At 42.1% G+C, this 15,193-nt stretch overlaps 1 protein-coding gene across 1 annotated transcript in view; it reads left to right on the top strand.

Annotated features, from left to right (window-relative positions):
- Positions 1 to 15,193, top strand: part of TET1 (tet methylcytosine dioxygenase 1) — a gene marked incomplete at its 5' end in the record, with an annotated part of 53,598 nt that overhangs the window by 30,315 nt on the left and 8,090 nt on the right. The window contains 4 exons of the mRNA XM_082286147.1: positions 9,629 to 9,837; positions 10,719 to 10,869; positions 13,379 to 13,468; positions 13,889 to 14,026. Coding sequence (XP_082142273.1) covers positions 9,629 to 9,837; positions 10,719 to 10,869; positions 13,379 to 13,468; positions 13,889 to 14,026 — 588 coding nt within the window. The remainder of the gene's footprint in view (positions 1 to 9,628; positions 9,838 to 10,718; positions 10,870 to 13,378; positions 13,469 to 13,888; positions 14,027 to 15,193) is intronic.

Below are 15,193 nucleotides of genomic sequence, written 5' to 3'. Positions count from 1 at the left end.
TTAAAGCTCCAGCTTTGGAAAAAAGATGAGAGAGAAGAAATGACAAAACCCTCCAGGTCAGGCTGAGGTTCTTTTTGCCAATATTGTGTCTCCATGACTGATAAATAGCACAAAGGTGGAAGAGCAAGGCAGTTGCTCACTTTTGCTCCAGAAAACTCACTTGGTTTCCAGTAATTCACAGCTTTGTACTTCCCTGAGCTGGAGGCAGTGTTTTGTGTTCAATTGCATTTCATAAATGTTGTCATCTTTTTTGCCTTTCCTTCCTGTTCTCTTTTGCTGGGAGTTACAATGTTGGCAATAATGATTTCATCCCTGTGCTCCATTCCCAGTAATTCCTTGCAGTTGTTTTTGCTTTTTCACTGTTGCAGAGCAGCAATTTGGGATTTTCATAGCACTTTCAATCCTTATGCCACATTCTCATTCCTGCATGGTAATGCCCAGCTCAGAGTCACTTGAGAAGTTTGAGCTCTCCCTGTGCATCAGCTTTCCTGGGTGATCCGTGCCTTGCCCTCACAGATACCAGGCTGATGTGATCACAGCACTAACTGATTTCTTCCGGGGGCTTTTTATAAAGCTGGGTCCTCTTGGGAATCTTCAGGCTCTCTGGTAATAATGTATGAAAAATCAAGACAATGCACATCACATTTAATACTGCAGTTGTTTGATCTTTGAGTTTCTTTTGTGGGTATCATCTGAACTTGGCAAACGGCTGCTGTTTGGGGGCAGGGAATGGTGGTTTGGGTTTTGTGTGTATGTTTGTTTTTTACTATTGTTCTCTAACCACTTCTGTCAGGGCTTTAACTTAAAAAAAAAAAAAAAAAAAAATTCTTGGGTGTCCCCTATGAAGCTTTTCTGACATGGGAATCTTTCCAAACTTCTTGTTTGTGAACATTTGAGCCTTATCTTCTCTGAATGCCTTTTTTTTTTTAATTTGTTTTGTTTCTTTTTTTGTTTGGTTGGTTTTGGTTTTTGGGTTTTTATTAACAGTTGGATGATCCGTTGACCTTTTCGATTCTGTTATCCTGGTAGTAGCCCTAATTTCTTTGAAAATACCATGTTATGGTGCTTTTATACCTTTTGGAAGTTGTTTCTTAGACTCTTTCGCTTGTGTACTGTTTGCCCTTTTTTGAGTTTTTTATTTATAGTTTGACAGATCTCTATTTTATTTATGTTGGTTGTTTATTAGTAGGCTGTATAAATAATAAAAAAGTAGGAGTGGAATAAAAACAGATAAAAATCCTCATTACAGTCCTGTACAAACACAAACCTGATACTAGCCACTAAAACTAATGTTTTTAAAGTAATGCTTAGATGGCCCACTGTTATAATAAAGATTTTCTAGATCACTGAACTGATAGGAATTTGTAATTAAATGCCAGAAACTACAATTTGTGAAGTCCTGAGTGAGCCTTAATAACAATAAACTGTTCTATAGATGCAGAGAAGATGTTTTTCTTCAATTTGCTAGTTTGGTTTGAGTTGAGAAAGTCATTGAAAGTGGGAATTGAGAAAGTGAGAAAATGGAGAAGTTACTCCTGCTTTGACTCTCTCTCTGTTATTGTTGGTATTAGAAGAGATGTGTAATCTATTAAAGGCAAATGGCTCTGTGATCGTTATTTTCTGCATCCTGCTTGGCAGTTAAGGGGTCAGAAGTTACAGTGCAGCCCTGTTTGTAGGGGACAGTGAAGCTGTCATGTAATTTGGAACATGAGTGGGGAATTTTAAAAATAGATTTGAAAGAGGCTTTAAAGTAAACTCTGCTGGACTGACTGTCTCCTAGACACAGGTGTAAGTAGGATGTGCAGTTCTGTTTTGCTTTAAACAGCCTACTGTACTTTGTGCTTTTATTTCATTTATTGAACTGTCTTTATGATTAAGTGATGTTCTCCATAGGAGAAGTCTTCAAGGAAATTATTTTTAGCAGATAGAGAGGGTGGTTGGTGGGGGTTTTGCTCACTTTTTTGGATAATGTTTTATTAGAGCATCACTTTCTTGCCATAGTGTTGTGCCACATTATGTTAGTGTGTGTAGCTGTGCAGGCACTATTTTCAATGTTGGGTAAATACAGAATTAGAGGAGTTTAGTTTGGACAAAAATGTTTGTAACATCATCCAAAGTAAAGCTGTTCCTTAAGTAATAGTAATAAAGTAAAAAATGAAGGAGAAAAGCTATGTTAAGGTAGACAAGGTTAAGTATTATCAAAGAGCAAGAATTTTGGCATTCTCACTACTTTATTTAAAGCAACATGACCTCTGAACAAACATCCCTATCAAACCAAGGGCAGCTTTCCATGGCTACAGTCTGGCAGAAAGGGAAGCCTAAGGGAGTGAGGAGGGGAAGGGCAGTGGGAGCTGAGACATGGATTTTGTCTTCACTTCTGCAGTGCTGGTGGCGTGATTGCAGAAGAATCAGCCTGTATGTACTGCAATCTGCTCATCTGTAACCAGTGCAGCACTGGTGCCAGGAGCAAATGGAAAAGAAGTGTTTGCAGATAATTGCAGGTATTGCACATCAGTGATACTCCTGCAGAAATGGCTAAGGAACTTTACAGGATTGGATTGACAGCAGCTGTTCAGAGCTGTCTCCTTTGATGCACCACCAAGAAGAGTGAATTCAGCAAAGTGGAACTCATTTCCATTTTCATATCTCTTAGACATGCTGAGAATAAAAGGATGTAACATTTTCTAGTAAGAAAAGAGTTTTAATGTGGTTTAGTGTATGTTTAGGGGGCAATTAGGAAAAAGGAGGGCGGACTCACTTCTGTGACAAGCTGGACCATTTGTTCTGCTGTCTGTCACAGCACCGCCTGCCAGAGCAGCAGCAGGTTTGAACAGCAACTTGCACTGGCGGATTATTAAGGAATTGTAGCAGAGTCTTGTCCTGTATTGAGGGATCTCCATACACAGACTCTGTACAGAGGCAAAATCTGCAGGTTAGAAAACTTGGAGCCGCAGTGCTCTAAATGAGTTTCCTATTTCAGGAAATTACAGGGAACAGTTAAGTATGTTCTCACTTTCAAATCAATTACTGATACCCTGCAAAGGAGACTGTAGTGGTTTGGTCCAAAATACTCATTACTGTTTATCTGCTGTGAGATAAGAATTAGGAGAAATGCAAAGCAGGCACCAAACTTGAAAGAATATAAAGTTTATTAACAGACCTAAAAGAGGGAAGAAAAAAAATTATACCACCTTCAGAAATCTCCTCCTCCCCCCACCTTCCTCCCTTCTCCCACTGACAATGTAAAAAGACAACCCTTCAGATGTTCAGTCTGTTTACCACTTCCATAATAACCTTGTTCAGTCCATTTAGAAAGAGAAGTCTCTTCTTGCTCATGCTATGAAAACATTATCACAACGAGACAGCCGCCCACTTCCAAATATTGTTCAGTCCATTTAGGAAGAGGAGTCTCTCTGCTCGCATGTGAGTCCCTTCCCCCGACTTGCAGCTTTTCCCGCAACTGCTTTCGAGGGTCCACTCTTGAAGTTTCTTGGGGTACAATTTTAAGGTTGAGCCGTTCAGAAACAAAAACAGAGGCCCTTCTCCTTCCCTGGGAGCAAAGGGTCTTCATCATCTTCATCGTTAAGACTATCTCTGGAAGCATCTCTAGGTACTGAGGTTTTCTCCTTTCCCGCTTGGAGCAAAAGTCCTCATCTGGTTCATCTCTCCCTGTCCAAACTTCTCATGAAATTACAGCTGCGTCAGCATCTGCCTATCTCGGCGCAGGTGCTTTTGCTTACGAGTTGAACACTCCACCCCCCATATCTTCATGAAATTACAACAGGATACTCTGATATATCATAGCTTCACAACAGAATTTCAGCTTTAAGCATCTCCTCTCTCTCTTCCCTCAGGTTTTCAGCTCTTCACAGCAGTAAAAGGGTTAATCTCACCTCGGCCTTGCAGCTTTGCAGCTGGAATGTTGAATTTTTCTTATCGCAGTGGAGAGGGGGGAGAGCCGAGCCGCTCCGGCTGCCCACGGCAAGGCAGTGGGGGGGGGTTCCATGGCTGGAACAGGTCCATGGCTCCAGGATGGCCGTGGCCGGGCCTGGGCCTGGCCCAAGCAGGGCCTGGCCGGGCCCGCTGGCCCCCACACGGGGCCTGCAGCCACCTGTGCCAGCGCCGGAAACGAGAGAGAGCTTGGAGGGGGAGTTTGTCTATTCTTAAATGTGGATCACAGAGGTGTTCACAACTTTAAGTGGCTTAGAGAATTGTCCATATTCAAACTGGCCAGCTGATAGGTTCTATCAGTTCCCAGAGGAAACTGTAAGCACCCCTTAGCAAGGACGTCCCTTCCGGGACTATGCTTGCTAACCTATGACAGAGACATAGTTTATTCTACTGAAGAAATTCAGAATGGGCTGGAGGGAATACTGCAGTGGAACCACATGGAGGTGAAAAAACCCTAAAAAGGACTTTTTTTGTTGATTCTGTTGTTCTGGGGGGTTTTTAATCCAGTAATTTATAGGAGTGTGCTTAGCACAGTTAAAATTTTATGCTCTTTGCTAGTGGTGTCTGGTTTCTATCATGTTAAAGTTAATAGAGCTCTTCTGGTGATGGTAATTGGAAAGTAATTTCTCATCCATGTGGTAATTCAGCATCTGGTGGGCTGAACTTCTGCAGGCTCTTAGCTACTTCCATAAGTTGTGTACATGCTAATTTAGGTAGACTGGCTTATGTCTCGGGACATTTTTATTCACAGTGTACTTATTCCTTGTTCTAGAGCTCCTGCCAAGGAAGTAGAACTCAAGCATTTGGACAGCTGAAGCAGGTTTTATTGATAGTGTAACTTTACTGATGCTGTTCATTGCAAACTGTTCAAAAATGGTTTGGAAAAAGTGGGAGACAGGAGCCAAACTGCTGATGATAAAAAGTTGTTTAGGATATAATGAAAGAGGGACAGGCATCATGAAGAGCAGGAAGGACTTGCAATCAGAACAAATGGCCACTAAAATAATAGCTAAAACTCACTTGATAAAGTCCCACAAAAAGCAGTGTTGTGGTTTCACATGCACAGTGATGGACACTGGAGTGTTAGTGCTAAAGATAATGGCTCATTAGACATCAGCTTGTTCAGTCATGATGGAAACAGCAAAACTGGTGAGAATTACTGGGGAGAAACAAAGAAAACATGGAACATAGTTCTACCTCTGTGAGAAAGTGTGTTGCCCCCCCAGGCTGGGGTACTGGCTAGGTCTGGTCCCCCAGCAGAACTGGGAAAGGCAGGTGCAGACTGGCCAGCCTGGCAGGAGGGAAGGGGACAAGAAAGCAGGGCTCTCTCAGCTCTCCAGTGGCATGGAGAGCTGAACAGCAATGTCTTACCCAGTCTCATTCTGGATCAAGACTAGAGGGCACTGGCAAGGAACAAGCTCTCCAGGAAGGAAAAGTAATGTTTTTTTCTTTCACATAATCTGTGATTAAGCTTCCCTGATAATGTAGTGGGTGGTAAATTGCTGCATGGATTTAGCAATGAGTGGGAAAATGCAGAAAAGGCAAATCCTTGAAAAGCTGTGAGAGAGCACATCCCCTGAGCTGCTGGTAGGTGACTGGAAGGTGCCTGGCTTCACTGAAAACCATCTCCACATCCCAGTGCCTTTTTTGCTGTTCCATCATAGGCAACTGCTGTTAGTCACTCTCAGGGTCAGGATAAGGCTGGACAGTCTGCTGCTCTGGCCTCGTTCTTGTACTCATCAATTTTTAGTATCCCTTTCTGTCTCGTCACTATCCTTTTATGCAAAGGTGTGAAAAATTTCAACTTCTCCTCTTGTTTATCCCATAACTTGTTGCTAAATTGTTGGAGCAGATTCTGCTGCATATGGCACCTCTTCAATAAATATGCTGTAGCTTTTGGGTCATGCTTTCTGGTAAGAAAATTGGTTTAGACCTTTGTGGCTTGTAGAAACAGCAGTGTAGCTGTGGTGTGTTGCCTTAAGAGCTGTTGATTGTGTTTGTGTCTGAGCTGGCTGTGGCTCACCTTGAAGGCTCTCTCATATTCTCAGGTTCTGCTGTTTGAGACTATCTGGGCTAGCTGATAAAATGAATTACTTGAGTTGCTGACTTCTTTGGGTGTACACATCAACAAGGACACCTGGATAGCTGTAAGAATGCCAAACGTGGTAGTGGTGGGTGCACCAACTACGGCACCAGAAGGATGGAACAAAACTGGGATTAAAAATGGTCAAAATAACTGAGCATCCTGCCCAAATTAGCAACCTACAAGGATGGTACTAATGGTACTGTGTGTCCAATAGGTGAGTGCTCCAAGGAAGCTCTGTGGAAGGGGCTGTGTCCCATGTCAGTGTTTCCTTTTGTCCTAGCCATGGTGACATTTGCACACAGGTGAGAGAGTGGGTAGCCTGTCACTTCATGCCCTGTTACTGAGTGCAGAGCAGGGCCAATGGGTATCAGTTGAGCTTTGTGGAGAAGTTTGTTAGAAGTTTTGTTCTTTCCAGAAGTTCTGTGTTGCAGCTGAAACAGATTATTCATAGTTAATGTGGGAGTCTTGATGGATACTTAGCACTGATGACATCGAGTGCTTGCTGAAAGAGCTCAGGAGTGATCTGGCCCTGCATACTTTCAAGAAGCTGACCATGGCATGTAGAATCATTTAGGCTGGAAAGGCCCTCTAGGATCATTGAGTCCCATCATTGACCCATCATTAGCACTGCCAAGTCCACCACTAAACCACATCCCTAAATACCACATCTTACATGTCTTTTAAATTCCTCCAGGGATGGGGATTCCACCACTGCCCTGGGCAGTCTGTGCCAAGGCTTGGCAGTCCTTTCTGTGAAGAAATTTTCCCTAATATCCAGTCTAAACCTTCCTTGGGGCAACTTGAAGCTGTTTCCTCTTGTGCTATTGCTTGTTGCATTTAAGTGTTACATAATGCTTCAAAAACTTGTTACAAGTCTGTTTTGTTGATTATGTTATTTTTTCAGTGTGAGTCAGTCAGTCAGTCATGGTTAGCTTGTGTGGAAAAGCAATTGCAGGGGAAAGGTTTTTATTTTCCCATTCTAAAAACCTAGCTTTTAAGTTCCTCCACTTAACAAATTATTATTTTCTCATGCCTTTTAAATGCATTAGGGACCAAAATTAAACAAACTGAAGTATTAAATTATTTACTTTATCACTGTTGCTAACTACACCACAGAAATAATGAGTAATACCAAAAACCTTTGGACACAAGGTTTGCCAGCTGATTTCTGCATTGTTCCCAGTCTGAGGAAACACTCCAGAGTTCACTTGTCATGCTCAGAATGGCTTTTCTGTACATTGAGTGTGGCACTGCTGTGGATTTATTAGTATTATACAAGAGAGACTCAGTTTATTAATTCTGTGAGAATGTCAGGGGTAGCATGTGGAGGGAATCATCAGTTCCTATGGGAAAGCAGCTCGGCTCCAGCTCTGGCTGCGCTGTCTCTGGCCATGGGCCCACTCTGATGTGGAGTGGGCTCTTCTGAGCCTGTAACAGGTGGGAGAAGTGCCTGATCTCTGGGAACAGAAGGACAGGAGAGCTCCAGCTGTAGAGTCGGGTGAGCACATGGTGTAACCTGACCCACAGAAATGAAATTCACACAACTCATAAATCCCTTCACTGCCTTTGTGGCCACAAAGGTGATGGGCTCTAAAATGTTTTGGGGTCCAATAATAGTATTGGATTCTCTGCTATATATGTAATGAAGCAAATTCCAGCTACATTTAACTCCAGGAAAGTGTGGCCTTCGTTTAAAGGAAACTATAAATTTTCTTTGTGTTCACTTGTCATTTTTCCTGGACTCTGTTTCTAGTTTAGAGCTATATGAGAACTTTAAAAGGACAACATGATGTTGTGCAGTACCAGACTGTGCTATTGAAGTTACAGCCTAGAAATGAAAAAAAAATTTAGAAAGAAGACTAAAAGCATCATTTCATACTGAGTAACACAATTAAGTTGTTCTTCTGGCTTGAAGGAACTGTGCTGCCTGAGGAACGTAAAACTCACATTGACATGAGTAACCTGTATTTTGTATCAGTCATAACAGATTTTTGTATACCTCACCTAAATGTAAATGAGTTGGATTATTTTTCTTTCATTATAAAACATACTGAACCTGTTGGGGAGTTACAACCAAGACTCCTTTTAAGGAATGGTCTATCAGAGGCATTTACTCGTATTCTCATTAAGCTTAAGGCTCATTGTAAGAGTGTGTGATTAACTTTAGAAGGGCCATACTTTCTCTCTTGACACAAATTAACTTCAAGTTTGCTTCTTCCTGCTCAGCCTGCACAGATGCCCTTTTCAACTGTTCATCTGTTGCAAACCTTTTCATTTGCAGATGAATTGCAAGTGTGCTTTGGTCCCTGCTTTTAGTGAGTCAAAATGATTTAGATATTCAGAGGTGATCAGACTAGGGGGTCACATATGAGTGACAGATGCACATCTGGCAGCAAAGCAGTTTTGACATCAGTCCAATAGGGAATCTGCCTGAATGCTCAGATATTTGGAGGTATTCAAAGAGCAAGTGAACTGTTGCCTTCCTGCTTTTATGGTCCATGCCCAGTGCTGTTGTCTGTTATATGTGGGAGCTCTGCTGATGGAGAGGGTGCTGGATGAAGGCCGGGCTGAGCGGCTGCATGCCCAGAGCAAGTGGGTTTTGATGGAGCTGGCACAGAGGTCTGCAGTGCAGGGGCTTGTGCACACACAGCAAGAACCACACAGGTCCCCAGCCTATGCGTGATAGGGCTAAGGAGGATGGAGCCTCTACTGCCTCAGTCAACACTGGAGCGTTGACACCTTTGCTGGAGGCTTTGTGCAGGCTGTGCTGGTTAAAACATGTTGGATAAATAAATAAACCTGGTTTTCAAAGACTGTGTTCTAGTATTACCTAGGTTTAATGCATTTTTGGTGGCCTTAAATGCCACTCTGTTTCAGATTGTGGCAAAAACGTAAATATGTGGGAGTAGGACTGTAATTTTTTCCCATTTTTTTTCAGTGGTGTACTGTACTGTCCCATACTGGTTAGCTTGTGTGTGAGGAATAAGGTTTACAAGATTCTGTGTTCTGTATGTCATAGAGGTTAGTAAAAACATCAGCATTCTAAGAACTTTAATGTAGGTAGTCTAGGGATATGTTCTGAAAAATCCCATTGCTTCCCTCACTAAGAACAGTCTGTTCCATCATTTTCTTCTAATTTTTCTTAGCAAGGTGGGAACCATCTTAGGTACTGATCTGTAACGCTAGTAGCTGCCCTAGCGCATGCCTAGGTGTGCTTTTGGAGTGTGTTTTCACATACCTGCCTTCTGGAGTGTTTGGCACTACATTTTCTGTTGTATTTTCAAAGGAACATTAGGTTCTCAGGGGATCTGTTGTCTTTCTAGAGGTTATTTTCCTTGTAAAGCATCTTCTTTATTATTTGAATATTGCTCCTCCTGTAAAATGTACTGCTATTTCTTCTGCAGGCAAAAAAGCAACACAAAATCATGTTCCACACCAGAGATTAGTATGTGATGCTGTCCCAGTCCTGCTTGCAGATTGACACTCTCTGGGCAGCATTTCTTGCTTTTCCAGCCTTACTTGTCACAGAGAAGAGCAGCTCATTAGGTGATGCCTGTGCTTGGCAAAGAATAATCCAAGTGATTCTTCCAGGTGATCCGAAGAAGTAGCGATGAGGAGAAGTTGCTGTGCTTGGTCCGTCAGCGTGCGGGACACCACTGCCAGACTGCTGTGATCGTGATCCTGATCCTGGCCTGGGAGGGGATCCCCCACCTCCTGGCAGACACGCTGTACAAGGAGCTGACACAGAGCCTGCGCAAGTATGGCTGTCCCACGAGCCGGCGCTGCGCCCTCAACGAAGAGTGAGTCCCTGCCCTAGGAGCCCTTGAGTGCTCTTGAGAGCTCAGTAGTTCAACTCGTGCATCTAAAATTCCAAACCACCGGGTATCATTTTGGTATCACACCTCATTCCAGGCTCTTTCTAGAGGAAAGGCTCTCAGTGGGAGTTGTACGTGCCATGCCCCAGGCGAGGGGTGGCGAGGACCCACTCTCCTGGCTCTGTGCACACTGCCCAAACACGGCCAGTGTGCCCTGTGCACACACAGCTGTGCTAAAAGAGCTGCCAAGGAGGAGGTTTGTGACTTTGTAAAGTAGATGTGAGGTTGAACACTCAAGACTAGGATCTTCCTCTCTATGCCTCTGAGAGGAATTTAGTTTAATCGGTTAGAGAATATATTGCAACTGCAGTGATGCCTGTGTGCTGATTTCTGTGTAGCCCACATTCAACAGACTCTGAGCTGTATGGGGACCTAAATCTAATGCTTGTGTTCTTAAAAGGTCTACCCAAAAAGTCAGATCAATTTGGAGTTAATGGTGGTGTTGCACATAAGACAGGAGCTATTGGATTTGGGGTAAGCTTTAGTAGCAGGGCTGTTCTTGGTTGAAAATGTTATCCAACTGAAGAAGTCAAAATGAAAGCATGGGTGTATTTATATAGCTATAACTGAGTGTTTATATTTCTGTCCCAAAATTGCGTGTTGGGGAAATTGAGACTGTGCAGAAAAGTCAGCCCTCTACACATGAGTATTTTCTTAATAGAAAATACCTGGTTAAGCCATGAATTTCACAAATTTCTTTTGTTTATGCTCTGTATTATAAATGAAATAGCAGTGACCTAAAAAACCCCCCAGACCCAAGAGCTGTGTTGCCAGCTGACCTGATGTGTCTTTATTTCCTTTTGTAGTCGTACTTGTGCATGTCAAGGACTTGACCCAGAAACTTGTGGAGCATCATTCTCATTTGGCTGTTCGTGGAGTATGTATTTCAATGGCTGTAAGTTTGCCAGGAGCAAAAACCCCAGGAAATTTAGGCTTCTCACTGATGACCCTAAACAAGTAAGATTTATTTATTTTTTTTTCTCAAAATGCCTTTTCTGATGATTTTCAGAACTAGACATTCTCCACCCCTTCTCTCTCCCACATGTATGTGTAACTTACCATAAACTCACACCCAACAAAGTTTTTGTAACTGTAGTATTTAGAGTAAAAGACACTGAGATTTCATTCAATGGAATAATTACTATGTATTTAAATACCATAAAATTATTCCTAATGCTTTTTTGCATGCATATTTAGCTCACTGTGTAACTCTGTGAAATGTTAATTCTTTGTAAGTAAAGGCTTTTTTCTAAGGGCCAAGCCTGTAGCTCAGGGATTCAGGCCTTTTGCCTTGGCACAGAAAATGTTGTGCCTTGGGGTTGCACTGCTTTCCCACTGCTGTAGGACCAGCTGACAGCCTGGGCTCCCCTCTGTCACCAAGGATAAACAGGGTTTTCTGTGGACAGCATGTTTTTGAAATAGTTTTGAAGGAATGAATACATTAAAATGTGATGCAGTGAAATGATACTGTAATTGCTGCTTATGAGTGTTAGTGATGCCATACAGCTGAGGTACTACAGAAAATAGTGATGGATTAGGTGAAGTAACAAACCTCAAAAAAAAAAATCCAACCACATTAGTTTTTTTGCATTGAAAATATTTTCATGAAGAAGTAATAAAGGTGTTGTAAGCTGGTAACCACTGCCTGGTGAACAGATAATTCTCAGCGTGACTCCAAAGTGCCTTTTGTTCTGACTGTAGGTGTCTGTAACCCCACTTTCCTATGGAGCTCCTATATAAAAGTACCACATCTTTCCTAGCACAGCTGACATATTTTGAGGCACTCAAGTACCAGGTTCTCCGTTGGGGTTACCCTGCCAGTAATCTTCTTATGTACACACAGTGTGAAACATCCATTGTTTCTTGAAAGAGAGATGTCACTTGATTCACTGTAGGTAAATATTTCTCCCAGCTCCGGAGTTTTTGTCCTAAAAACAGTTTATGAAGTATTTCTCATGCACATGTGTGTGAATGCAAGCCCTCAGTCTTCTCTGAGCTGTGTGGAGTCCACTTGCACTGTGGGTATTCACAAACCTCATTAGGGCCTGAGGTGGGTGGTTCTGCCTCAGCACAACAGAGCACATGCTGCCCTTCTGCTCTCCTCACTGAACACCTGCCTGAGGCACAACAGGCCAAAACCAGCTCTGCTTGTCTCAAGAGGGAATTTGTTTTATAAACATTCAGTTTATAGCAAAATGTATCTATTGGGCATTCTTTCATTTTAGGGATCCCATTTATTCTCTGTCCTCTGCCACTCCCTGTGTGTTCTCCCCCTGTATAATGCTATGCATGGAACATTCTGTGCATGCATTTTCTCTGTAGGTTTCTGGTGCTGAGTGAGATGAGGCAAAGGGTGTAATAGACTGAGGAAAGAATGGTTTCTAAGATAGATATCCTCCTGGTAGGATGGATAATTAAGGATACATTACTCTTCAATGCAGTTCAGAAAACCTTGTGGTAGCCATTTACAGCTGATAAACTGGGTTTAGTAAGAGTTAAAAATACAGTATGATCTTGTAATGTAACATCACATTAAAAAAAGTGAAGTCTCCTGGTGTTTATGTATGTTGGTGTTTACTGTGTGGTGTTAAGTGGGTTTGAGTTTTTTTTAAATAAAATGAAGCAAGCTGTTATTTTTTGCCACTATACACTATGAGAAACTGAAGCTGCAGTTGTCTCTCAAAGCCTGGTCCTTGGAGGAAAAGAAATTAGGGAGTCTGTCGCTGCCCTCTGCTTTCCCAGTTGGTTGGTGATTTTCCTGAAAAAGCAAAAACTTAGGATAAGAATTTAGGGATTGTTTCTACAAATAGGAGCTTAAATATGATGCTGCCATAGAAGCCCCCCTAGCTAATTCTGTATTTATATGGCTTAGCCTAAGGAAGGGAATATTATTTCTGAATCTAGTAGTTATTTCCATTAAGCCCTGAGTTTTGCCCCTCCAAAGAACAAAATAGTTAAAAAATGTTCCTGTTAGAAGTTCTGCTGCAATATGAGAAAAGTACCTGAGAGAAGACCCAAGAGCTGAAGTTAAATGTTATTAGGAGTTTCTGATATGGTGTGTCAGCATAGGCTAAGGCCCCCATAAGGAAAACACTAACAGAAGACCTGGGCTTCCATCCCCACTCAGCTTGGGGCATGATTTTTCTCCTCTGGATGTTACTTCTGTGTTTTTGAGTGCAACATACCTCACTCCTTGACTGTGTATGGAAAATAATGCAGAAATTAATTCCTGTGTGCTGGGTTCCTTTGACCTAGCATGTATCCTCTATTGTTATTTGGCTGATTTCTGTTTAACAGTTTTGGTTTAGTCATGCAAAAGTAGACATTTATGGTTAGTGACAAAGGGCAGCAGAACAGAAGTCAGTTTAATAAAATATGAGATAGAAGCTGACCTACTGGGCATCTCTAAACCGGCTGAGATTCTTTTAAAGCAAACTGCAGCACCAAATGTTGCCTTTCCCTGCAGGAGGAACTTCTTGAAAATAATTTGCAAACGTTAGCTACTGATGTGGCTCCGGTTTATAAGAAGCTTGCTCCAGAAGCTTTCCAGAACCAGGTAGGTCTGAGACATCCAGCTCTGAACAGCAGCGCAGTTTCAATCCAAAAAGCAGCCCCAGAGTATGTTCCTGGGTGGAGCTGCAGCCTTTGCCAGGGCCATGAATCCCAGTGCATTTGGCAAGTTTCCATATGCTGCACCACTTTACTTGAACTGGTGGTTAAGCAGCACCCTGAGCTGGGCATATGTGAAAAATGCTTAGAGATAATACTGTAAATAAAATGTTTTTACTACCCAAGACATTTTGCTTGTGGCTGACTTGATTATCTCATTAGCATCTAGCCATAAATATTACATGTTTCATAGGAATCAGTGAGTCTGTCTGGCTGCCTTGATTCTGTCACAAAGCTGCCTGGTGCCTTGTGGGGTTGCAAACCCATGCTTTCAGTCCCGAGTATGTGCAGTTTATTTTCCTTTCAGGTGGAAAATGAGCACATGGGCCCTGACTGCCGGCTGGGCTCCAAGGACGGTCGGCCCTTCTCTGGCGTCACTGCATGCATTGATTTCTGTGCCCACGCCCACAAGGACACACACAACATGCACAATGGGAGCACTGTGGTATGTATGCAGCATCTTCTCATTTCTGCTGTTCACTGGGATTACTGAGAGTTCTAAAGTGCTGCTTGTGGGTTCATTTGCATAAAGGTTTTGAAGTTATTTCAAAATTAACTGCATGTTGCCATTTATCAATGCCCATGTTATTTGCGTATATTTATTACTGTCTACAGAGGACATGAGTTCATCTTATTGCAGAACAGATCAAAAAAGGCATGGGATTGATCCTTCCTACAAAATACCTCCATTCTGTAAAGACACTCAGCTCTTTGGAGAGGCCTGGCCAGGGGGCAGATAAGTTATTCCTGTGAGAGGGTTGATGTTAAAGGCAAATAATTGTCTAACCAAGGAGCTGTACAGACTTCTGTAGAGGAAGAGCTAAAGCAAACTAATTCATTACGAACTTAGCTCACCCAGGCTCATCAAATTCACTCTTTCTTCCACTGGGCACTTACTAGGCTTCATGTTAATGTAGTTACAGGTCAGAAAGTAGACAGTATGAAATCTTGGTGGAGCCAGGTGACTATTATGGTCTTTAAATCTCAGTATGAAAGAAAAACCCACAGATTGGTTGGTGTAGCTGTTGTATAAAATATCTTGATGGATTGCCAGTGAGAAAACTGGTTGGGAACTACTCAGCTAAGTGATCTCCTAGAAATTAAGACCATAGTGTTGAAGAAAGACAAGCTCAAAGCAGAAAAGGTAAAACTGGCAGTGTTCTTTGAGCAGTTGGAGCACTGCAGTGCTCAAAATAGCGAGGATGACTTCTTGTACAGCAGTGCAGGTAACAAGAGTAACTTCTGTATCAAAGGATGTCTATCTAGAAAAAATCTAATTAAAATCTATACCTATTCTAGAAATGTGGGGTTTTTTAAATTTGGAAATGGAAATTGAATTATTGTGTTGTTGTGATTCAATAAAATGTTGCATTTACACCTATAGTTAACCTTGAGCATTTGTATGTGACAGTAATGAAATGACTGGTACATTGTTTGGTGTTAATTGCGTGCTTGTAAGGTGTGAGCAAATGTCCGTTCCTTTAAAGTATGGAAGCAAGTTTGGGAATCCACCAGGAATGCCAGTCCTCCATAGACTATTACTTTTGCTTAGTGTTGGAAGTATACATTGCAAAATTGCTTCTGAAGCGTAGGAATTCAATGCCCTTAAAGA

Source organism: Coloeus monedula (genome assembly GCF_965178545.1).
Source record: "Coloeus monedula genome assembly, chromosome: 8".
In the NCBI taxonomy this organism is placed as follows: Eukaryota; Metazoa; Chordata; class Aves; order Passeriformes; family Corvidae; genus Coloeus; species Coloeus monedula.
The sequence above is the reverse complement of the archived record's forward strand: the minus strand, read 5'-3'. Positions and strand labels throughout refer to the sequence as shown.